This window comes from Eschrichtius robustus, chromosome 13 (genome assembly GCF_028021215.1).
Source record: "Eschrichtius robustus isolate mEscRob2 chromosome 13, mEscRob2.pri, whole genome shotgun sequence".
Lineage (NCBI taxonomy): Eukaryota > Metazoa > Chordata > Mammalia > Artiodactyla > Eschrichtiidae > Eschrichtius > Eschrichtius robustus.
In genome coordinates this window covers 54,473,761-54,501,046 of record NC_090836.1, presented here as the reverse complement: position 1 = coordinate 54,501,046, position 27,286 = coordinate 54,473,761, and the positions used below count along the sequence as shown (strand labels likewise).

The following is a 27,286-nucleotide window of genomic DNA, read 5'->3' as shown; positions in this document are numbered from 1 at the left end:
AGAGCCTCAAATAAATTTGTACTGTCTGTTATAGCTATCACTTCACCTACATGTAAACTTCCAAATGTTTATTCATTCATTTAACAAATATTTATTAAGTGCCAGGCACTGTGCTAAGCTCTGGAGCCACAAGCCCCTGATTCTTAGAGAGCTCTACTTACACAGATGATAGTCTATGACTTGCAAACACCATTTGCAAAATTTCTGTCTTTAAGACTTCTAATTTCTGCATTGGAATATTATGACATAATATCTTTATAAGCTGCATAAACTGCCGTGTGGCTCTTCAATTCATGGAGACTGTTGAATATGCCACTAAAGTCAAGAGTAACAACCACATATTATGTGTATGATGTTAGAGGAAAGCACAATTTATCACTGTAATTAGTACTATTTAGACAAATACTCTCACTTGGCTGAAAGCTACCATGATATCTAGTCTAACCTACAATTAGACTTCATTTCTATCAAGCATTGAAACTATGTATAAAATTGTGCTTCCTAATCCCTCCTAAGATAATGCTTCAGTCTTGATTTAGATGCAAGGAATTCTAATGTTCAAACATGGAAAATATTTCTGTCCTCCCACCACAACCAAGCAGATTTTTCTATAAATTCCCAGCCATTAATTAGTACTGAGTTTTAAGATTTGACTAACCCAAAGCCAAAGTAAAAACAATGACAGTTCATAAAATCACAGAATTTCAGAACTGAATAGATTATCTAATTTAAATTCCTCATTTGAAAAATAAAGAGACTGAGATCTGGAGAGGTTTACTGATACGTTCAAGGTCTCACAAGTTAATGACAAAGCTGTGGTTAGTTTTCTGACTCCTATTCCAGTGCTCTTTTTAATACATAAAAGAAACTGTTATAGGAAATTAAGAAGAGCTCTGAGAGAAAAAAAAATTTAATTACAAACATAAGCAAACCATAACTCAGATGCACTTAATAAGCTCTAAATTGAAATTATGCCTTATTTAAAAATAAGAAGAAAAGGAAGTCGAAGCTGAAAAATGATAGGTCAGCCTTCTGGAATATGGCCTTCATAGGTCAATCCAGTTATAATCAACTTTAAGAGCCTGTTCCAATTATTTTTCAGTTCTGGAATTATTTCATATTGAATAATAACTAAAATTAGTAGGGTACTGGCTAGGGAGCAGAAATCTTTTTGATTTACAGAGATTTTTGTTGCAATGGGTTTTGACCAGGGAACAGTAAATTAAAGCAAGACGTCAAACTTTTACCTTAATTTCCTATATCTCCAATTTTGACCTCTTCCCTTTCTACTTGTATAAAGTGATAAAGACCAGAATTTCCATTTCCATTTCATTTTTATTTTTCAAAATTTAAATAGTTTGTTTCACATTATTGTTAAACTTAGCAATTTCTTCAACATATTTATATTTCTAAGAGTAAAATTCTGTCAGAGAAATGGATGGTAACAAAGATTTTGCTAACACTGAAGTTATAAAATACGTGGACACTGGAAGACTGAGTCTCATAACACTTTAAAAAATACGGGGTGCTTGAATGGCTAAGAAATTATGGAATACTATTCTAGTCAAATCATTTATCAAAATAAAATGGGCTTACAAGCCCTAAGTAAGAAAGACCGAGTCTCTCTAAGCTTCCATCAGTACTGGATAGTAAGAATAAAAGAAATGTGTTGTATGTTTATAGGACTTGAATCTGGTTCAGCAGGATGTATAAGTAAAATAAAGAGATCAAAACAACAGATTGAGATGGTTACTTCTCAAACATAAAGTGCATTTGTGGTTCTGATTAAAGTAAAAATAGTTAAATGAAAGATGGGACATATTTAAATGTTTTTAAAAGTCTATTGTACTAGAAAAATACAAAATATATATGTATGTATATTGATACAGATGTCTATAGTGAACTAGTGAACATTTATATATAGTGCTTACTACATGCCAGCCACTGTTCTAAGCGCTTTCCACATCCTAACCTATTTCATTCTCACAGCAACCCTTTCAGGTAAGTACTATTATTATCCCCATTTTACGAACAAGGAAGCCAAGGCACACAGCCAGTTAAGTGGCAAAGCCAGAATTCAGATCCAGTCAAATTCCAGAATTTGTGTGCTTAAGCATTGTACTATAATGGTTACTTCTTAAACATTATCAACTTTGTTGAATTTATCTTTGAATCATTTGATATCAAAATTTAAAGACACATATTTTGATTAAACAATTGCATTATGAAATACTTTAATCCCACAATTGTCATATATCGAGGGATACCATGTTAATTAATAAGTTTCTGTGAATACTTAGCCTCCTTGGTGTATGACAAACTCATGTTACAAGAACTATGCTACTGCTCTCATATCTTGGGGGTTTCTTTTTTCCAGTGGAAAACATGGTTATGTATCAGTTAAATAACTTTCATACTACAATTATTATATGTAGTATATAGTTCTGGAAAAGTTCCCCATGGCACAGGAACTACATTGGTTGATGCTCTCCCTCAAGCTTACATACAATTCAACAAATAAATCTTGTCAGTCCTACAACTTGAATTTCTCTCTTATCTATCGCCTTCTTTCCAAACCTACTGTAATGATCACTGTTAAGGCTCTCAGTACTTCATGAGTCCCTCCAGCCTCAAGCTCCTCCAACATACTCAATGGTGGCATGCAGGGGCATGGCGGGGTAGGGGAAGCGAAGGTGTCAGGAAGAGTGGTTTTGGACCCCATGCATTAAGCTTCATTGGCCTCTCAAGTCACCACAAATAGACATAAAATCTTTTTTTTTTTTTTAAATAGCATGTTTACTATTCAAGTACAGCTTCAAGACAAAAGCCTTATCCTTCTAATTAAGCCTTCTAATTAAGTTGCCATCTCCACCTTCTCATAGAAATATCTGGAACCAGCACTGACCCTTCCATCATACTAAATCAATAATCCTTATAAAGTGCAAATCAAGTCATTTTACTCCCCCTTCATCCCTTCCCCAAGATTTAAATTTTTTAAAACATCATATGAGGCACTTCATGATTTGGCTACCTTCCTTACCTCTTCTACTTGCCCTCACCTACCCAAGCTAGCCATATTAAATAACCTGCGTTTCTCTGAACATACCTTGCTCTTTCAGGTCTTCATGTCTTTCCCACACTACTTCATATATTAGAAATGTCCCTCCCTCTCCTTGGACATCTGGCTAACTCTTGCTCATAGTCTGAAATTCAACTCAAGCACTATATCCTCCATGAAGCCCTCCTTAAACTTCAGAGACCTTCTCTCCCTTCCAAAATCTCTTCCCCTAAGCAAAGAGCTAGAAGCATCCTCTGGATTCCCCTAACATCCCAGGCATAAATACTTTTAGTCTAGTCTTATCACCGTATGGTTCAATGGCCTTTACACAGTTCCAACTCCATCTTGTGCTTGTTAAAGAAATTGGCTTGATCTTGTTTATCATTGTATCCTCACTGCTTCACACAATGTCTGGCACTCATAGTTAATATTCAATGAATATTTAATGAGTTGGAATTAAATTCTTTATACAGTATAGTAATAGAGATATGTATACTAAAAGAAAATATAAATAATATTGACAATAATGTTCACAGACTATATCTGGCCATAGTGATTTTCATAATAAAATTAAAATATTAAACATGAAATAAGCACATAATAAAATTTTGGACTTTTATGTCTCAGTTGTTTAAATGCTTAAACTCACATTTTTAAAAAGGGTGGTGGCTCTAATTTAAGAAGCAGTGAACACATGCTATATTAGTTCTCTTTATTTGGTCATTGTTAAATAGAACATGTTTTCTTTATAAGTATAATAACTAACTTTATTACACTAAAGTTGCTCGTTTTAATTTTTTCTTTCTAAAGGAATGACCACATGTGGAATGAAAAGCATTTTCATTATCCTTTAACGAGATGAATGTCCTATTTTGTGTGATTTGGAGCAGTTTCTTATCAAGGCTGCCAGCCTCTTATGAACATTACGATTTTCAGATTGTAGTGTGCGTTAAAGAAAAAGAAGATATCATGAAATATTAGTGACAATTATATACTGAGCAAGGAAACTGGACAATGTTTCCAGGGGTTGTTAGGACTGTGGAAATGAATGTTACTCAAAGTAGAGTGGTGATTTATAACCAATTTCCGTCTTCAAATTAGGGCCCAAGTAAAAGAAAACGAAATTCAGCAAAGCATTATGGTGTATCATTTCCTGCAGCAGAAACACTCCCCCACCCGGACCAGTGCCCTTACTAAGTATAGTACAAGAAGCAGCAACCTGAGGGAAGCCCACAGGCTCGCAGGGCTACTGGCTGGCTCTTTGTCACCAAATGCAGCAGGTTGAATGCAGACATCACTGTGATATCTTCACCAACAAAACGAGAGGCAAAGAACAGGGGCAAGAGCTGAGTAAGAGAAAAAAAGAAAACAAAAACAAATTAAAACATCACAAATGTTAAACACATTCACTGCACAATTGATGGTTACGGTTTTATCTGGAACTGAACACACACACAGTGCTAATAAATTTCAAATGCCTATTTTTCATATGGTGGGCTTACTTTCAACCCAGGCTTATTTATATCTTATGAATAAAATACACACTATATAATAGCAATGTAATCTGTGAACACATTTTGCAAGAGGTTGAGAAAAGAGACGAAGTTTAAAACAGTTGAAAGGAATTAACATTTACTGAGTTCCTACCAAGTGACAGGAACTGTCTAGGGCCAAACATAAATATATTACATCATTTAATTCTTACAATAAACCTAGAAGGTAGGTTTTATCACCCAATACATATGTGAGGAAGCCAAGGCTCAAAGGTCCAAGGGCACAAAGCAAATAGCCAGTGGAAAAAAAATTAGAAAACCTTGTTCTATCCAACTACAAAGTCCCGCTCTCTCCTCATACCACGCTGCCTTCTTCCAGCAATTATTTGCAAATCTCCCTCCCTGGAGAAGACTGCAAAATACTGTAAGATTAAGAGATTTCTTTTGTTAGAGTTTCATATTTTAAAAAAATAGAGTCAAACCTAAGGACAACTAGGAGGCTTCACTTTATAAATAGTGTTAAGTTTGAAGAAGGCATATCAACCACGAATTTTCATTTGATTTTATGATTTATAATTTCTAGATCAATTCTGTAAATAATGTTCACAATCTAGCCTTAAAAAGGGTAAAAATATTTTTTAAAGCTTTTGGAAATGAATCATGTGGAAGGATCCCAAAACTGTGTGAATGTTAAACTTTAAAGAAAAGTTCAGCTAGGATTTTCTTTAAACTTTTGTACAATCTTTCAGTTGGTAAAGATTAACTTCTAATGAAGGTAGAAGATACTAGATTAACAGTAACTTCTAATATTTTATTTAAAATTAGCATTATTATTAGCATTATAGTAGTTAAGTGACCTTAACTACTAAATGTCCAAAAATGGATATAAAATTAACATCTCGTTCATTTCCTGACCCTCATCCCTCACCCCACCCCGCAAAAAATAAAAGTCTGTTCCTGGTCTCTTCTGACCTCCTCGAAGAACAAACACATAATAAACAGTAATATATTTTACCAAATCATTCTGGAGTATATCTGACACAAATCTGCTTGTATTAACATGCCTGAACTCTGATTTCTCCAAACTAAACTCACTACAAAACTAAAACATTTTTGTGTTACTAACTGGAGACAAAAGGGAGGAAGAGGGAAGGTAAGTATCACAATGCACAGCCTGAAAGAACCATTAAACATAAATAAACATGTCATTTTCACGAGTGACTGCAGAGCAGGGAAAAGAGAGCATTCCTTTGGAGCAGACTACTGACTAATAAAAGATCAAAGGTCTATACCTCACAACACTATAAATAAAAATGTATTTTTTTCCTTGTGACCTTCTCTGTGAGGAATAAAGTACGCACGGTAAATGTAATCACTTAGCAAAGCTGCAGCCTCATTGTGCTCCTGCAGCTGACTATAAAACGTCTTCCTATCCTGTTTCATCAACTGCTGTACCAGGCGGCCTGCGCGCCTACCGATGGCCACGGCCATCTGGCTTGTGTCAAAGCCAGCGCACAGGAAGAAAGGGAGTGATGTCACTCTGCAGGTCAGGCAAAGAACAAAGATGCATTCTACAATGAAAAGCTGAGGGCCTCAAATACCGGGGGGCCCTCCAGCATGATATGACGGAGTGATTTAATGTTCTGCCTGTTGCATTTATTTCTACCCAAATAGCCAGGGCTCCATCTAGTGGCAAATTAGTTTTGCCCAGTTTTCTTTAAAAGTGAACCCAGCTACACTAGCACCAACAAAGGAGAGCAACAATGTGATTACTTTTAGAGCTGTCTAACCTTTTTTACACTGAAGAATGCAAAAGTACAATTTGTCACAGTGCTCTCCATTGTCAAATCCTACAACGCATGCATTTCATAGGTTAGGATTTGACATAACCCTAATTATTTTAATGTTTGCAAGGATAACTGAAAAAGTAGCTAATTTTGCAAAAATGCACATAAAGTGACATTACGTACACACTACCCAGGAAAAATGTAGCTGAGATAGAAAGTGAAAAACAGTTCTAAAGAATGGATACATGCATCTGGATGCCTTGGTGAAATCAAACTCATAGTTATATTCCACAAAAGAATCATAGTTAACATGGCTCTAACACGTGACGCCAGGAGCAACTGTTCTTTAGAACAGAAAAAGGAATATTTTTATGCTGAAATGGTTTAACAAATTAAATTTTTAACTAATGTTCTTCCACTTAGTTTTTCTTTTTATTTTTTTAAACATTTATTTATTTATTATTTATTTTATTTTTGGCTGCGTAGGGTCTTAGTTGCGGCTCGCAGGATCTTTGTTGAGGCAGGCGGGATCTTTCGTTGTGGCGCGCCAGCTCCAGGGCGCATGGGCTCTGTAGCTGTGGCACGCAGGCTCTCTAGTTGAGGCGCACGAGCTCAACAGCTGTGGTACAGGGGCTTAGTTGCCCCGCGGCATGTGGGATCTTAGTTCCCTGACCAGGGATCGAACCTGCATCCCCTGCATTGCAAGGCGGATTCTTTACCACTGGCCACCAGGGAAGTCCCCACTTAGTTTTTCTTAGTTTATGTTTGCAATAAATGAAATCAAACACTGACAAACCAATCTAAAATGCAGAATACATTTAGATGAAAGATATATCACAATGGATGGGTGTGATCTATGAGATCAGACTACCTGAGTTTGAATCCTTGTCCTGCCCCTAAGGAGCTGTGTTACCTTGGAAAAGTTGCTTACCCTCTCAGTGCCTTAGCTTCCCCAACTCTAAAATAACAATTAAATAAGTGAATCGGTAAAAAGTGCTTGGAATAACTCCTGGCACATAGTATATGCTCACAAACATTAGCTCTTATTATTATTTAAATATACAAATATTTGCTTTATTTCAGAATTATATGAATCGGAAATTTCTAACAGTCCATTTATACCCAATCCTATTTAGAGTTAGCAGGCCATTCTGCAAACACAGAATCCTATTTAGGCCAGAAAACGTACTACTCTTGGATTGATTTCCATGGTAGGATAAAGTTATCCTCAGGATAATAGTCAATGAAACCCTTGCCATATGGCAGGCACCATTCTAAGCACTTCACATTTATTCGCTCTTTTAATCCTCAGGAACTTATAAGGTACATATTATCATTTTCCCAGTTTTAGATGTAGAGATTGAGGCATAGGGAGGTTAAGTAATTTACATAAGATCTTAACGGCTGGTAAGAAGCAGAGCCCTTAAGTAACTGGACGGAATGATTTAACAGATTTGAACCCAAGCCATCTATTATAGTTCCAGGGCCAGTGCTCTTGACCACTACACAACTGGCAATGAAAAGCCTGAGGTTGTTACCAATCCACTCTAGACACTCTGATTCTATGTTCTCCTAATAGACAATGTGGCTGATAATAAATACTTAATAAAGATTCATTTAATTCAAGGAGATTATTTGAAGATTCTCCCTCTTGACATTGAGTGAAAAAAGTAGAGAGTTAAGGTAGTAAAAAGCCTGAGACAGACTTCTAGATTTAATCTTTCTGTCCCACCACATGCAACTCCTCTTTCCCTTTCACCTTCAAATCGTTTCTCTAAACGCCTTGGATACATCTTTAGGATATATAACCTAAAGATGCCTAGAACTGAGTCCACTTGCATCTACCAAAGCTTCAATATGTTGATGATACGGTACTTTTGAGAGTCAAACAGACCAACAGCTACTCCCCCCACTCCCCCCCGCAAAAAATCTGAGTTTCAATTAGGCAGCTTTTTTCCCATTGCGCTCCCTGAGCTGCCTGGATGAGGACCCTAGCCAGAAACAATCCTAAGTCCAAAAAGAGGCAAAAGAAGCACATTCTTCTAAGTGGTGACAATCTTTGGGAAAAGAATTAGCATTAAACACCCCCTAGAAATCAGCACTGAGCAAAAACCACCCAGAAAATCTATAGTTCCTCAAGTTTATCCTCAACGTCTTCACTTTTGTATTGCTTTTGACTCAAATAATTGCACCTATGAATAACATTTATAGATAACCAATATGTTTTTTTAATGCCAGACACAATTTACACATCTTTCTAATCTCCCAGAATATCTAGCACATCACTTTGAAATTATTTGGTGTTAAAAAATATGGGTTGAACAATACCTAATGAGCAGTATCACACTATGTGTTGAGAACAGAATTAGATTACATAATTGTCTATCATTTTCTGCTTAAAATTTTTAATGATTCCCCATTGCATATTGCAGGGTTTCCCAAGCCATGTTCTGTGAAACAGGCAATACCCCTTCAAACAAATTTAGTAATGGAAATGCTACCCAATATAAAGGGTCTGAGAGGCTTTACAATAAATGCACCTGCTTAACTTTCTCTCAACTGGTGCCTCTCGAATGGTTTTGACCTTACAAAACCCCTTCCTTTCCTATCGCCATCCCACAGACACATTCTGGTAAATCCTTTGGATAACATCCAAATTCCTGAACAAAACAACTAAAGTTCTACATCTAGCTGCTGCCTAACTCTTCACCCCTTTCTCTTGCCATACCTCCACATTCCAACCCAACCCCACGCTCTTGCCATACCAATATACTCATAACTTCCCCCAAATAGGTCTGCTGTTTCCTATTTCCACCTCCACATCTTTCTTCACTCCATAACCTTATTGTCCTTTCACCACTCCCAACTCCCACCACTCCTAACTTCTCCTATTTGGGTCCCCAGTGAGGCACAAAGCATGATGTCATATCCCCTACAACAATTTTCAGGGCACTGATTTGCTTACATCTCTGTCTCCCTCTTCTAGATTATAAACCTCTTAAGCATAGGGACAGTGTCTTTTTCATCTTTGTATCCCAATACTTAGCACCTAACAGCCATTCATTTATTGAGTGAAAGAATGACTATATAAATAACTGATTCTATGGAAATGAGTGTTCTGGATCATCATTTCCCACCCTGCTATCTCTGCCATCTCAACTGTTAATGGTGCTTAAATGTAAGAATCTGAATTAAAACCAGTTGGTTCCTTCAGAGGAATTGGCAGTTTCTGTGAAGAGGTGGGAAGTTGAAAGTGCAATCTGACTTGAGATCTAGATAATTCAAGTGCCCTATTTTGGTCAAAAATTTCTACTTCTCCATCTTTTTTAACCCCTAGAACTCTGACATCCAAAATTTGACTAACGTTAATTTTTTAGCTTTTTGGTTTGGGTTTATTTTTATTTCCTTTCACTTCCTTCCTTGCAGTTGAACAATCAACTGCCAAAGAGAGATGATATAAACAGGGAAGCGGGGAACTTACGAAGTTGATAATTAGCTCAAGAATAAATGAGCTGATTGTGCTAGTGGATTTAAAGCGTCAAACCTAAAGGTCAAATCCCTTTCCAATAAATGCCAAAAGAATGTCTACATCAGTGGTTCTCCACAAGCTAGTAAAATGTCCCCCCCAAACTGCAAGGGCTAACCAAGAGTTGACAAATTTGAATTTTGTCAGGTAAGGACAAAATAAAAACAAAAAGCCCCAAACCCTAATCTCACCATAATATCAGAAAAGAAAATTATATTAACACCAAGAACTCGGAAAGCAATCTCAAGATAAAGAACATACTTTTGAATAATATATTTAAGTTTTGTGGGAAAACATTTCATTGTTGCTATTTTTCTCATTTCTTTACGAAAAGAAGACACTTCATCATGGGCTAGCACTTGGAAACCACTAATCTAAATGTCTACAATAAAATTCTATACCTGGCACCCAGTTTATGCTCAACTAATGTTTGCTGAATGAATTGATCAATCAATCATTTACTTCTCAAAATCAATTGGCCAAATTGCTAGAATCGGGCATCTCTTTTATTAAGCAGAGATCTTTCCTATTTGTTATAAGAAACAATAGAACCCTGGCTACTCAGAATCCTCAATCTTCCAAACCATTTAGAGAGAACACTTTTTTAAAAAAAATAGACACATTTTATTTTATTTATTATTTGATGTGGACAATTTTTAAAGTCTTTATTGAAGTTGTTACAATATTGCTTCTGTTTTATGTTTTGGTTTTTTGGCCTTGAGGCATGGGATCTTAGCTCCCCAACCAGGGATAGAACATGCACCCCCTGCATTGGAAGGCCAAGTCTTAACCACTTGACCGCCAGGGAAGTCCCTAGAGATAACAATTTTAAGATACCAAATTTTACTCAGCTCACCTGTATAAATTCTTACTACATGGAAAACAATGTATTAGGAGCTGATGAATATGCAAAGATGTAAGATATAGTCTGTGCTGTCAAAAAACATATTAGCTTAGATGGAAACATAAGATATGTACTCAATGCCTTTACAGAGGTAGAAATAAAGCACATGGAATTTCAGGGGAAGGAGAATTGCTTCCAGCTTTGGGAGAGGGAGTGGCAGGGATATGGGGGGTTGGGAACGAAGAAAAGTTGCATAAAGAAGAAAGTTTTCTTTAATATCTCCAGGGTTAGCCATTTTTAAACTTTTTGATCTTAGGATCCCTTTACACTCCTAAAAAAGTTATCAAGGACCCCAAATGCCTTTTGTTTATGTGGTTATACCCATCAATATTTACTATATTAGAATTAAAGCTGATTAATTTTTAAAACATTTGCTTATTCCATTAAGAATAACAAAAATAAGAATAATAATACATATTACAAAAATGACATTTTCAGTGAAAAATAACTATATTATCCAAAACAAACAAAATACATATTTAATGGGAAGAGTTTTACATTTTTTTTGCAAATCAAGTCTCTTTAATATCTGGCTTAACAGAAAACAGCTGTATTCTCATCTCTGCTTCTGCATTCAATCTGTTGTGATATGTTGTTTTGGTTGAAGTATATTTATGAATGAAATCTCGCCTCACTCAGATAAGTAGTTGGAAAAGGGAGGAATATTTTAATAGCTTTTTCAGATAACTGTAGACATTCTTCTTTGATATTACACCAAAATTCAACAATGATAATCTGAAACTATGTATTATCAATGAACTTTTCATACTATTACATTAAATTTCATTGGTCTACCTTACATTTTGACTGGATCTTTTAACTTTGTATGATTTTGTAACATCATGCACTGTTCGTTTGGAAAACATTGGTTCAATGGGTTATGCAGATCTTTCACATGCTGACACATTACATTATCAATATCAAAAATATTCATTAATATCACCACTGATTTCATCAGATAAATCTTTAAATGTTGAGAAGCTGTCAAGCTCATAGTGGCAGATACAAGCTTTCCAAAATTTTATTTTTTAACTTGAAAGCTCGAATTTTATCATTGCCAACAGTACAGTCAGTTGTTTTCCTTAACGTGACAGAATCACTTCATTCATTTTTGAGAAAATACTTGCCAAATACCCAAGTTTAAATAACCATCGTTTGTCAGTTGGTCATTCTGTCAAGTGAAATGGTGTTTCAAACAAGCGCACCAGTGCTTTTCCTGGAGACGGCCACTGTACCTTGCGACGCGGAGGCTCTTTATAAAAGTGTATTTCTTGCTTCTTCACACAGAATAATAAAAAGATATGCACTTAAGATCTAGAGTTAATAAAATTAATATAAATCTTACTACTTCATCAAGGACATTCTTAAGTAAAAATGGCCTTTTCTCCTGTTTGGATGTTAGTGAAGAATGGAATGACTGCTAAAAAGGTTTGCTGCCCCTGCCTAGCTTCACACTAAGACAACAGCAGTTTCACCTGCTTTGGCTTTTGCAACATCAACACAAATGTCAACACAGTGAAAAAGGAAAATAAGGTCGTAGCATTAGTCTGAAAATAGTTTTGCCTTTGTGAATCCCTTGCAAAGCTCTCAGATGCCAGGGGTCCTTAGTCCACGCTTTTGAGAACTGCTGGTCTGGCCCTCCGGTTGGTCCATAACAAGCACAGTAAATGTTTCATAAGCACTCGTTGAGTAAGTGAACGGCGGACAGAGGAATACATTTATAACTTACCCCATGTTGTCTAGCAAAAAACAAATGGTTAGAAAATAATACCAGTAGTATTTAGACCTCTTAACTACTTCTAGAGCTAATTAGTACATTTCCTACTTCATCTAGTCTGTGGACAAATGCAAATGCAAAATTTTGAGCTATTTTATCAAAGTGAGGAGAATAGTTATGGCAGATTTCTGAAAGTAACAGTCAGAGTGCTACAACCCAATTTTCTCAGCACCACTCCTTGAAATTCACAAAAGTATATGTCCTGCTAGGGGATAAGAAAACAAATTGTGAATTAGTGCTATCTCCAGAAAAGGAAAATTAATTTGTTGATAAATTCTCACATTTATTGAACCCATATCATGTACGTGGTACTATTAATTCATATACTGCTAGTAGAATAATCAAGGAATACGAACTTTTGGAAATGATTGAGAATAATAGAAGTTATATCATTAAACAAGTTTAGAACCAGGAAAAAATCTTGATTAACACCTAATACATAGATTTGTGAACATGAAGTGACCACCCAACAAAGGTAAAATAACTAGTTGAAAGGTGTTTCACAAGTAATTTGTTTAAAATCGTCTTTAGATGCTGAAGTTTGAGGATAAAGTTTTTAACGAAACAACTAGGATGAAATTAGATTTATCTCTTTAATAATGTCACATTTCCTTCTGAAATGTCTTCTTGAGTGGGAGAAAGCCCGCGCGAAGCAACAAAGACCCAATGCAGCCAAAAATTAAAGGGAAAATGGTGGAGGTAGAAGTAGCACCAGGAATGCACAGCTTGGACCATCTGTTCCTCAGTCTATGATCATCATCTGTGTATGACTACGTGAGGATGTTGCTCATGAAATATCATCCATCATGTGTGTCTCAGTGGAAAAAAAGTGGGAGAAACGATGAACTGATCCAAACCACTTGTTTTGTCAATAGCAAAACAGAGATAAAGGGACCTATTGAAGGTCATACAGCCATTTGGAGAAAACATTAGGCTAAAACTCCTTTTTATCTACATGTTGTGGCATCTGTGTTTTCTTTATTATTCAGTTCACATAAAAAGTAAGAAAAGGACATAAAGAATTGTACCTAATATTGACAATGCAAGGGTTACACTGTGTCCATTAAGAAGGTACACCAATGGTATAATTTAAATAGAATTATGGGGCTTCCCTGGTGGCGCAGTGGTTGAGAATCTGCCTGCCAATGCAGGGTACATGGGTTCAAACCCCAGTCCAGGAAGATCCCACGTGACGCGAAGCAGCTAAGCCCGTGCGCCACAACTACTGAGCCTGCGCTCTAGAGCCTGCGAGCCACAGCTACCGAAGCCTGCGAGCCACAATTACCGAAGCCGGCGCGCCTAGAGCCCGCGCACAGCAACAAGAGAAGCCACCGCAAAGAGAGCCTGCGCACCACAACAAAGAGTAGCCCCTGCTCACCGCAACTAGAGAAAGCCCACGCGCAGCAACAAAGACCCAATGCAGCCAAAAATAAATAAATAAATAAATTTATTTAAAAAAAATAGAATTATGGACATTAAGTCCATCTTCTGATGTTAATTATAACTCTATTAAACGCTATCTTTTTTTCAGGATTCCTGTTTTGTAAAGCATCTAGTCAAATTCAGGGATTTATTCATGAATGTTTTAAAACTTCTATCACCAATATAGAACACAAATCTTTTTCTTTTAAAGTATATATTGATTTCACAGTCCATTGATTACACAGACAATGTAGTTTCAGTGTCTACATTACATGTGTTTCATCTAAAAAGTTTTTCTTAATATTTAAAAGGTGCCAACAGGAAAGCAAAACCCACACAAACAAATCACTTTTGATTACTATTAAAAAATGACTTCAGAATTTTTCAGTCTTTTTAACTGTTTCGTTTTGTTGTGTTTATACAATACAGTTTTGCTTTTCTAGTACTTGAGTTCAAATTTAAACCTTCTCACTGACTAGTTAGGTTTCATTTGACAAGGTTTACTCTGAGCTTTGAAAGTCTCATCTGTATGTCTGGAGTTTGTAATAGTTTCCTTGCAAGATTGCTACTAGAGGAGCACCTGGCACACACATACCTCTAAATTAATACTATGATTCCTTCCTTAAGTAACATTCCCTGTTGATAATTTGTTCCCCGTGGAACTCACAGAACTGAAGCTCAATGCCTTTTAGTGACATTTTATATGGTTGATTTTTCTTACTGAAAACATTCTTGACTTTTCTATTCTACACAGTATTGTTTTCTTCCTCCCTTTCTGGAAATTGCTTCTCTATCTCTTGGGATATTTCCTTCTGATTTCCAAACTGTGACTAAGCTCCAGAGATATCCCTTTAGTACCCTCTGTATTTCTCACTATTTAATCTCTTTCTTACAGATCTCACCTATTCTAACAACTTCAACCATCATTTCTTGATAGATAACTATACAGATCTACCTCCAACACTGAAACAAGCTCTAATGCTCTATCTTCTAATACCTATTGGACAATGATAACATCAACTTGCACTTGCATAGTGTAGTCTTATATGGCTTATAAGAATCTTTAGTCCCACCTTATATTGTTATTCAAATATCTTGCATGTGTGCATCTTACTATTATGACATTATTACTAATAATCATTTTTGAGTACCTGCACGAGGCGATCGTGTATATGTGTATCTAATATCATTGAATCCTCATGTCAACCCTGAGGTAGGAACTGCTATATGTGGTAGTCATTAGTGCTATTTGCCCCACATTTCTGGCTCTCCATTTTCCAGGCACATGGTAGGAATGCATTTTCTGGCCCCCTGTGGTTCTTGAGACTGTGTCACTAGTTCTGGGCCATAAGTTGTGAACAGTGATGCTGTGTGCCACTTCTAAGACAGATCACTTAATTGTTGGCGTGAGACTCTCCAGAACTCTCTTTCTCTCTCCAACAGTGATCAGCAATGTTCTATAATTAGATGATGACTGCTCCATTAACCATGATCCTGGAATAGGAGACATGGAGTGGAGTTCCCATCTGACAGACAATGAACATGCAATACAAGCAAGAAATAAAACTTCAATGGTTTAAGCCACTGGAATTTGGGGATTATGTGTTCCAGCAGAAACTAAGGTTCAGAGAATAACTTGCGTGAGGTCATACGGCCAGCACTGGAGCCAGAATTTGAACTGAAGTCTATTTTAATCTCCTGTAGTACATTAAAAAATTCCTCCATGGCAGGGACTCATACGCCCCAGATTGCTGTCCTTGTTTAGGAAAACAACAGGGTCTGGAAGGTTGAGAAGTCCAATGTTAAAAACAATGAGACCACTTTGAAAAGCCCAGGGTCTTTCTCTCATTAGTCATCCCTTCTATTCCGAAATATCCCAAAGAGATTCTTACCATGGTCAGAAGATACGGCTCTCCTCTCATATCCAGGCATAAAGGTTAGGAGAGAGTTACTTCATCTTGGATCATCTGTAGCTAACAAATTAGTCCCAACCCTTCAAGAACTAAAGGTTTCACTCAGCTGCAAAACTGATTGAGTAGCTCCTGGTGACAATAAAATGACTGATTACGAAGATTTCATTTCCTGAAGTGACTGAAAGCTCCCTGGGCACTAACCAGATCCGCTGTACCTTCTTACTGATCTAATAAGTCAGTGCCCAGATGCAGACCTTAGAAATAGAGTGCCCTGATTTTAATCAATCTACAAATGTAAGAAAAAAAATATTCGTTGCCATGATGCTAAAAAAAAAATGTTTGTCCTTCCCAGTGGCTCAGAGATCATGACCCTGGCCCTAAGGAAAAGGAACTGTAACGGTTCATTTTTTGACCTGTAAGTAAACAATATATAAAACAATAAGATTTTAGAGACAACCTATAGACAAAGATTTGGCTGTGGTTGCAGAACAGAATGTAAACATCAGTAACTTCACATTTTAAAACAAAAAGTACTCCCCTGGTGGCTCAGTGGTTAAGAATCCACCTGCCAATGCAGGGGACACGGGTTTGGGCCCTGGTCCAGGAAGAACCCACACGCCGCGGAGCAACTAAGCCCGTGCGTCACAACTACTGAACCCGCGCTCTAGAGCCTATGCTCCGCAACAAGAGAAGCCACCACAATGAGAAGCCCATGCACCGCAACCAAGAGTAGTCCCCACTCGCTGCAACTAGAGAAAGCCCGCGCAGCAATGAAGACCCAATGCAGCCAATCAATCAATCAATCAATCAATCAATCAAAAAGAAAATGTACATAGCTAACAAAATGTAAAGAGTGCCCGGAAAGAAAGGCAGAATAAAGGGTGAGAGTATCAGGACCCCCATCTTACAAAGTAGAGAATTAGGAGATATTAACTAGACTGCAAAATGCTAACTGGACCCTTAGAATCCATTTTTCCTTCTCCATATTAGTAATAGAACGCTCTGAAATTTTCGCTGAACATAGAGCTACATTTCTCTGCCTCCTTTGCATCTAATTGTGAATAAGATACTACGTTCTAGCCAGTGGAATGATGTGTGATCTTTCACATCACCTCCTTTAAAGACAAAGTTACTTGCTTTAGACTTCCTCTTCCCCCTGGGAAATGGCAAAAACTGCAACAGCGCACTTGGACACTGGGATGGAAGCTACTTGAGAAACGCAGACTTAACAGGTCATGAAGCAAAGGTACTTACTCACCAACTCAACCTTAGGTCATTACCTACCTTAGGCTAACATGGGGGAGAAAAATAAACTTCTACTTATGTCAGTCACTCTACTTGGAATCTTTTTGTCACAACAGCTTGTCATGTAGCCTATCAAAAGTTCATGAGCAAATATATTATTTAATGTTGCAAAAGGGAACAATAAGGGAATTTAAAAAATCAATAAAACAATAAACAATGGTAGACAAAATGGAGAAGAAAGAGCAGATAAATCCTTATTTTTCATAACCGGATATTATCTAAAATTGATGAATCAAGAAATACTACCAGAAGAATGATTTTCACAGGAGTGAGGCGGAGATGAGAAGGGATAGAGTTGGAGGCTGTTGCTTTTCACCTTAAGTTCCCTTGTATCAAGAACCATGTGCAAAAAAAAAAAAAAAAAAGCTTAGATGTGCTAAAAAAGATGCAGTGCCTCAGTGGACCATTTCATCTACAGAAAAACTTGCTAATGCAGGCTGAACAAATCCTGTCCTATGCCTGCGACTATAAACTACAGTTATCTATATCACTAAAAAACTGTTTTTAATGAGTTGAATATAAGCCTTAAAAATAGGTATCTGTAAATCGTGCTTCAAATATTTTAAGTTAGAACTTTGCCACCATTCCAGGAATAGAAAGTTTTAGCACTGGAAACTGCAAATAAATATATGCTTTTGTATCAGAATCTTAGCATCCTTCCCCTCCAAGTTTACTTTCTTTTGCAGAAAGTAAGAATTTTCTCATGATGGTATGCCTTGTAGCTTGTATCTGATAAAGCAGATAAAGGAGAAGTTTTATGAAAATGTAGTTCTTCTATTCCACTGAAAAGTAAATCTTAATGCCCTCTATCAACTATCTTTTAACACCATGTTGAACTTGGGAGAAAGGAGAAGCCCTGAATGAGATCATAAAGTGAAAGAAATAAAGTACTTTGCATAATGTTGTTTCTACTTTGTCCTCAATGGTTTTCTTCATTAATTTTAGATGATTAAATCATGTTTTAAAAAGAATTCAGGTATTTCATGTGCACCTCAAACTACTTATCACATCCAAAACTCAATTTGTTTTCTTTCTTCACCAATTTATTATTATTTCTGTATTCCTGATCCTGTTAGAAAGTACTTCCATTCTACACAACCACTAAACCCCGAATCTGGGAGTCATCCTCAATTATTTTCTATTTTAATCTTTCATACTTAATTAACACCAAGTGCTGTCAATCTTATTTCCAAGATATTGCTCAAATACGTCCTTTTCTTTTCATCTCTCATCTAGAATATAGTAATGGCCTCTTACTGGTCTTCCTGCCTCTACCCTGACTCCCCTCACAGCCAGTCTCCATACTGCTACAGAAGTGATGTATACTCACTCTGACCATGTCAGAACCCTGCTTCATGTACTTCCATGGCTCATTAACACCTATGGGGAAAGAACCTATCAGATTCATTTCTTTTCCTATCTTAACTTCAGTCCCCAACACTCCCTGGTACACAATGGTACAATCCATTAACTCTCTTGTCCTTTACTTTATCTCTAGTACCTCACCAGTGCCTAACCTCTAATAAGTATTCAATATGTGTTTGTTGAATGAATGAATGAAGATTGTCTCCTGATAACAGTCAACTATTTATTGTTTCCCACACACCTTTTCCACCCTTACCATATCACCCATATTTTTCATACCACATAAAGAATGAAATCTTCATTTTTAACCTTCAAGACCCAGTTTAGATATCATCTCCTCTGGGAAACTTTTTTTCACAGCTATTCTTCTCACCCTTCTCCCCAACCCTTCCATTAGAAAATGAATCAATTCTACCACTATACTACTTCCTACTTCAGTACCTCTATTATTTATCTATTACTGCACGTTAGAATTTTAGATATAGATAGACAGACAGACAGACAGACAGACAGACAGACAGATAGATAGATATGCCTCTCCTAAAAACTCCTTGAGAGCAGCCAGAGGTATTCACTTCTGTAAAATAAAGGCTCAGTAAATGCTTTCATAGAACTGAACTCAAATGTCACTTCCTCTGTTTTCCCCCCATCTCTGTTCATAATGTCCTAGTTCGCCCAGGACTAGAGTCCTATCCTATACCCAGGAAGTGCAGTATACAGGAAAGAGTCAGAACTGGGTTTAACTTCTGACTCTATCACTTAACCAGCTGATAAATCCTGAGCAAATTAGCTTCTTGTCTCTGATTCCTAACCTGCATAATGTAGACCACAACACTTATTTCACTAAGTTTTGGAAGGGTTAAGTGAGATAACTAGCAGGCTACTCAGTGAATTTTACTTCCCTTACTGAGAAGGAAAAGCAAGAGGAGGTCTGAGATACCATGGAGAGATACAGACAGAGAATGAGAGAGAGAGTGTGTATGCATGTGTGCATGTTTGCATGAGTGTGCATGCGTTCGTGTGTGTGCATGTGTGTGTGTCTGGGTTGGAGGGTTTAATTAGTTCCATTTTGGGCAGGGTAAGAATGAGGTGACTGTATAACAGACAACTCAGGTAAGATTAATTTAAGATTAATTTTTCTATTTCAGTAATTATGTTTTAGTGATTGTCAAAAAATCATTATCTTTGGCAAAAAGGAACAATTTCAAGTTTTGCAATCAACTGTTTCAGTCAGTTATATAGAGTGATATAACTTTATGCACGCATGAGGCAAATGTACTAATAAAACAGGAATCTGACAAAGTAACCTTTGGTCAACTCTAATTTGAACATATCAATAGCAGTTATAAAATACTGTTGTAATTCAATTAAAACTGCCAATATCATTCACTCTTACTCAAAGATAAAACTATTCTAGGACTTATAACTAATTCTGCATCATGACCCTGAGAATTATCTAGAACATTAGAGGTACCGAATTCCCAGTAGTAACCTTGTAACTGATATTGATTTGTCATCTGGGAGGCAAGAATTCTACCATTGAACCACCAATGCCTTTGATTTGTCATCTGAGTGTCGGTAACTTCCATTGTTCTCAGGTACTTCTTCCATAGGGAATGCTAGCAACATTTTATATTCTATAATTACAGTACTATTTGCATTCAGATTATTCTATAAGCATTTTCTAGCCTCCTATAATTATGCTTTTCTGGATTCAATTAAATGTTGTTTTGCAAGGGAAAGGTAACACGCTATACAACATTCTGTATTTCCCTCAGGTAACAGGAGAGCTCAGGAAAGACATCAACTCTTGGACGGACTCCAGCCAAATGGCAAATGAATCAAAATATCCTTAAGAATGATGAAGTTAAGGTATCAAAGGTATGGTCATAATCGCTGAATGCAGTAGATGTTATTACATAATTAAATGAAAATGAAAAAGATAAAAACAATCCTTAAAAGAGTGAACATATAATATAAAAATAACAATTCAGCAACAATCATGTAGATCTACAGGTCCCACTTTAGTTAACAAAAGCAGAGTGGGAAAAAAAAAGAAAAGAAAAGAATCCAAAATTCTTCCTGCGAAGAAGGGCAAAACGCTGTTGAATCTTACTTTTTTTAATTTGATGACTAGATTAGTTCAGGCTTAATGATATTTTTAAACACTTGTTCAAGGCCGTGGAACCTAAAATATGATGTCACTGTTTCACTCCCTATGAAAGATAAAAGCAAATAAAACATGGAAACCATATGCCAAAGATTGAAAACCAAGGGGAAAAGATCATAAAAAAGGGATAAAACAGCAGGACAAAGAGTGTCATCAAATATGTCCATGATCGGGACTTCCCTGGTTGCGCAGTGGTTGAGAATCTGCCTGCCAATGCAGGGGACATGGGTTCGATCCCTGGTCTGGGACGATCCCACATGCCGCGGAGCAACTAAGCCCGTGCGCCACAACTACTGAGCCCGCATGCCACAACTACTGAAGCCCACGCGCCTAGAGACCGTGCTCTGCAACAAGAGAAGCCACCGCAATGAGAAGCCCTCGCACCGCAATGAAGAGCAGCCCCCGCTCACCGCAACTAGAGAAAGCCCGTGCGCAGCAACAAAGACCCAACACAGCCAAAAATTTAAAAATAAATTTAAAAATATATATGTCCCTGATAACATAAAATATAAATGATTTAAATGCACCTACTGAAAAATGACTCTCATATAGTTACAAAACAAATAAATGGCATAGTGGGATCAAAAATAAAAGAAGCAGAAAGAAAAAGAGAGACTGCATACATGCACACACACATGTGCACGCGCAAGTGCACACACACACACACAAAGACAAAAGTGGCAACAGGAATAAATATCTTTTAAGAGAGAACTCACTCATGTTCTCCCTTAATCAGATTCCTACCAGTTCCCACTGACATGGTAAATAGAATATAAAAATAGAGGAAATCTATATATATCAGCCCTGGGAACTAAAATAGGATAAACTTGTGCAAGATAAAGTACAGAGGATGTACTGAAGAAAAGGCCAACTCTCAACTCATCCATGTGCAAACACTGTTCCTGCAAGTTAGTGAAAGAGAATCCAGGATTCTAAATAGGAGGAGCCAAGTCCAGAGGACAGGTAGGTCAAAGGTATGGAGAGCTTGATAACCAGCACAGGGTATGTCTAGATCCCATAGGTCACTGCAGCAAGCACTTCTGACACTGAAAGCCACACTAAGCAGGGGTACTGTGGCGATGCTCAAACCTAGCGTGCCAAGGATTTGGGAAGCACTGTCAAGGCTGAGTTTTGAAAAAGACAATCAAAACTGGGAAATGCTCGGGGCACTGCCTAGAATTTCTGATGTCACCCTAATTAGAGAAAAGAAACTTCAACCCTAAGGCAATACTTCTTGCTAGAGCCACCTCCAGTTCTGCTGCTGCTTCCCTCCTCTCTACCTGAGGCCCCTGAAGCCTGAAAGTTAAACTATGGTAAACCTAAACTTTTCTCTTCTCCCCTTTTATCACCTTGAAAGATTAAGAAAAACACACCAAACTCAGCTAGAAGCCTCTCACTCCCCAAACTGGGCAAGCCCACGCTGCATTCATCTCTTACTCTATTTAACAAACAGATGCTGGGAACAAAGTGAGAAATAAGATGCCATGGTCCCTGCCACCATGAAGCTTACATATGTGTAAGAACGATATTATTAGCTAGTACAATAAGGATCACGGAGAGGCAGAAAGGGAATAAAGATCCTATATAACAGAGGGAAGTAGTCTAGTTTGGGAGGCATAAGAAAGCCTTCCTGCAGGTAGTAATATTTAAAGTAAGAATAAAGGATAAGACTGTGTTGCTCAGATTAAGAATGAGGAAAGAAGTGTACCAGACAAAGAAAAATACGAGCAGTAGCCCTGAGATAAGAGTGTGTGTAACCCACTGAGGGTTATGAAAGAAGAGCAGGGTGGCTGGAAGGTGTAAGTGAGGAACAGATGGGGGAGATGACGAGGCTGACGAGGTAGGCAGAAGCAAATCTTGAAGCTATTATAAGAATTTGGAACTTCATCCTAAAAAGAAAGAGAAGTAATCGAAAGAGAGTAACATGATCAGATCTTTGAATTTAAAAGACTGCCATGACTAAAAGGTGGAAAATGGATGGGGGTGGCATCAGAACAGAGGTAGTGAGACTAATTGGGAAGCTACTGTAGAAATCTAGGCAAACGATTCATACAGGGCGTGAGATAGGGAAAAAAAATTAAGAGGACTCCAGTTCTGGCTCAAGGAACTGGGCACTTAGCAATACCATTTACTAAGCTAGGGAACAAGGTGGGAGACTTAAGCTTGGGCAAAAAATAATAATAATAATAATTAGTTTTGAACATGTTGAAGGTGCACACAAGCAACCAAATGGAGATGCTATAGAAGAAAGTGGATATACAGGACTGTAGCTTAGGTACAGAACTAGGTTGTCGGTAAATTTGGGGGGAGTTAATTTATCAAATGGAACTGAAGCCATGGAGTAAATAAGATTGCCTAAGAAAGAAAATCTGTAAAATGAGAAAAGAAAATGTCAGCGCCCTGAGGAACCTCCACATTTGGAGGTGAGCTAGAAGAGAAAGAACTAGTAAAGAAGATGAAGAAGGAGCAGTGGCCAAAGAAGGCAGAGGTCAAGGAGAGTGTTGTTCCAGAACGACAATGATAGTGATGAGACTAGGATGGTGAGGATGAAGTTGCTGGCTAACGTTTACCGTGAATTAACTCTGTGGAAGACTCTGCGCTAAGTGACTCAGATATGCTATCTCATCTAACGATTACAGCAGTCCATGTGGTAGGAACGCTACTGTCCCCATTCTGCAAGTGAAGAAACTGAGGCACAGATGATTTAATTAATTTGCCTAAGATCATATATCTAACTCAATACATATTTTTGGATGGATGACAGAAAAAGAGTGACAGCAAGGATGTGAACAACTTGTAAAACAACTTTGTCACAGAGGATGACAGGCTGAGTAGGTATTTTGTTTTTTAAGATGACAGAAATTTGAGCATATTTAAATGAGGGATATTAGGAGATTATCCAAGAGTTTAGGAAAACCTTAAAAAATTGTGAAGTAACTGAATGCAAGAGAAAAATTAATTAATTAGGAAATTAATCAATTTAGGAAAAAATTACAGCTATACCAAAAAAGTAAGGATACAAAGGGATTTTCTCTCTCTTTGCCAAAGTTTTTTGCTCTGTAATTTAAGGGGTTGGGGAAAATCAGCAATTTCTAATCACTATCAAGAACTTCCCTTTAATTATTTTCCTTCATGATCTCTCTTGGTTATTTCACACTTGGTTATATCACACACACAGGAAGTTCTGATTAGCAGTCACATATGTCTGATTACTAAAATAATCATACTTAACAAAACAGCTTACTTGGGAAATCCAAGGCTCAGGAAGATTAAGTGATTCATATAAGGTCACTCACGTATTTTTTAAAAGAGGATGTCATTGTCTAAATATGAAGAAACTGGCCCAAATTAGCACAGGGAATCAATGGAATCAATTCCAAACCACACTCCAAAAGTAAAAAACTGAAAGATTTTAGAAGGATAATGAAGAAGGCATACTTTTTTTCTTCTAATTAGAAAAAAGAAAAAAAAAAAAAAAGCAATAATAAATCCCAGAAAATGGGGGGAAAAAAACCACACCTGTATAAAAAAGTCATGGTCTAACCATGACACAAATTAAACTGGCATGACTTTAAGCAACTGGTATTGTACAGGAGAACCCATCTGAACATCACACTATGGTCATTCTTTTTCAAATGTCACAGAAACAATTTAACACCTTAAAAAGTTAAATGGGAAAAAATGTAATCAAAAGAAACGACTATATAAGGAGTGAGTCAGAATAGTGTAATGATGAAGAGCACGGACTCTGGAGCCAGACTGCCTGGATTCAAATGATGGAATGCCTCAGTGCCTCAGGCACTAATCTTAATATATGAACTATCATAATAATATTGTACCTCCTTGATAAAGCTGCCACGAGCATTAAATGAGTTAATATATGTAAACAGTAAATACTTAAACTAGTGCCTGGCACATAGTAACATTTGTTTGTATTTATTATCATTATCATTATTATTATTATTTGATATATGGATAATGAAGCATAAAACCAATGGGAGAAAATACAAAGATTTGATCCACTGGAAAATACAAGAACCCTAATAGATAAATGTGCAAGGAGCAGAAATAAATAAAAGTAGAAAAACATATAGATAATAAAAGAAATGCTAATCTCTAAAAAAACTGAGTTATATACACCAATATGGATAACACAAATATAATGTCATGGGGGAAAAAAGCAAGCTATGGAAGTTATACAGCAGATAATACCATTGATGTAGCGTTCCAAAACATGCAAAACTAAACAATAAAATATGTAGGGCTACATCTATGGTAAACCTATAAAGAAAGCAAGAGCTTATCAGTTATCATTTGTGTTAAGTGATAATCACAAAATGCATGACTGTGACTAAGTAAAGGGAAGATAGGACTGGTGAAGGTCACAGCTTCAACATTCCATTCCTGAAGCTGAGTGGGGGTACCCAGACTTCTGGAAATTATTCTTTATACCTTGTATAGGCATTATGTATTCTTTTTGTGTGTGTGAAATATTTTATAATAAAAAGGGAAAAACTTACTAATACATTTTAAAGGCAAGAGAAAAATTCTTTTAACCTCTCAAATTAGTAAAGTTTTTTTTTCTTTAAAGCTCAAGGGAAGAGATTTTCTTCTTTAATGATAAGACCAAATTAACCAGTTCTAAGAGTTAAATATATTTCTAGGATGGTCAAAGGCAAATTCCACTGGCAGTGTACCCTGATAAAAGAGGCCTCTTCCCATCTGAGATATATCACTAAGCCTAAATAAGCAATTCTCAGCTGTACATTTAGAACAACCATCATAATTTCTCCTGCTTAATGCCATTACTTTAGATGGGATAGCTAATATGATGCTTCTAATACACTGTAACCTATCCTCTAAATCAATACTAAATCTTTCAAAGGGTTATGTAACTTTGCTTATGGATCAAATTACACTAGGCTACAAGGTTCAAATATAGGATCTTAGTCTCAGAATAACCTTTATATTTAGTTCCACAAAATAGACAGCTTGAACCAAACATAACAAGAGAACACAATTTTGCATAATTTATTAATCATGTCACTTCCATTAAAAATTATGAAAGGTACTTGAAGACTTTTAGACAACCCAGAGATTATAGAATCATTCTATAGAATTATAGAAGGCAAAAGCAACATCAAGTATTGCCCATCTGAATTCGTTCAATTTGCAGATGTGAGAACTGAGGCAGAGGGAGTCAAAATGCCTTAGGCAAGAGCAGGACTAGGAAACCCAGTCTTCCAAGTCGCTATCCAGTGACTATGCTGACTCCCTTGTGACATGAACATATACACAAGAATGCAGATATGCTAATGAGTCTGCAATTTTTCAACTGATTCTGCACATAAGTAAACACCCTCTGCCTTCAACCCATCCTCTTCCCGGCCCCTTAGGGTGATCTGACTAGAAGGCATATTCACACACAAGAAATCAGGAACAAGGACAACAACGCATGCACTTTTTCTTTTTCATGCTTAATAACTGTCAGCTCAGAGCTCCAAGACCACTTGTGGCCCCTCATCCATTGTCCTATCTATTCTCTTGTACTGTGTACTGGGAGACATGGCCCTACCTTTCCTTACTTCACACTACTAACCTAAGATGAAAGAAGTACCCACCTACGATAGTCACTATAGATCTCTCCCAACCGCAACCAAGCCCAGATTCTCTCTCTGACAACCAAACACAATAGAAGCAAGAGAAATGAAAGAATAATGTAAAATTCAGGGCTCTAGGATTTATACAAGGGCTGTCCTGATATTTGTTAAGGACTCTAACATGCAGCATGGGCTTATTTTCAATGTTGCCTTTAACATATGTGCTGAAGGACTGGCTGGTTTTGTTTTGTTTGGATTTTCATTTTTGTCTTTAAATAAAATAACTGCCCCAACAAACCATAAAAATTCACTGTGTAATTTATAGTAATAGAAGATAGTTATTCCATGGCCATAACAGAGACTGCAGACGATACGTACTTGCATGCAAATCATCTACTAATTTTCATCTTTATAATAGCACGATAGCCCTAAAAATGATGCTTATATAACTGAAAATATAATTTTTAAAAAGTGTTCATGTACTAATCCCTGAGACTACATAATAGCCAGGCCTTAGCATAAAGTACATTGCCTGGCATAAAACAGGCAATTGCTGTTGAAAGAAGATGTTGAGAAGGAGTTTTCCTGTCATTGCAAAAGTTCAGCTACAGCTCAAATTTTCAAACAAAAGTCTCCCCCACGCTCTAAAGGGAGACGACAAGGAGTCGCTGAATGTTGAGACCAGAACCTCTCTGAGAGGATCCACAAAGCAAGAAATCAAGTGTTGTCTATAGACTCTGTGAGTCATAATTGCCACATATGTGTACTTTCCAAACATATGATAATGCTTTTATATTAAAAAAAAAAAAACAACTCAAATTTTTACAGTGGATTTTTGCTAGTATTTTCTCAGTCAACAGATACTAAAAGCACAACTACTAGCACATGGGAGGGCCCCCTTTTTTAAAGTGAGTTAGAAATTACTCTTAATCCTGTATATTGAACATAAACATGTCACTTTAGACG

The 27,286-nt window shown here is 36.8% G+C and overlaps 1 protein-coding gene across 2 annotated transcripts in view; it reads right to left on the bottom strand.

Annotated features, from left to right (window-relative positions):
- MSRB3 (methionine sulfoxide reductase B3) overlaps positions 1-27,286 on the bottom strand; it is a 157,794-nt gene that overhangs the window by 122,185 nt on the left and 8,323 nt on the right. The window contains exon 2 of one of the 2 annotated variants that reach the window (XM_068559872.1): positions 4,278-4,404. The exons of the other annotated variant lie outside the window; for it this stretch is intronic. Coding sequence (XP_068415973.1) covers positions 4,278-4,353 — 76 coding nt within the window. The 5' untranslated portion in view covers positions 4,354-4,404. The remainder of the gene's footprint in view (positions 1-4,277; positions 4,405-27,286) is intronic. 2 annotated transcript variants of the gene reach the window in all.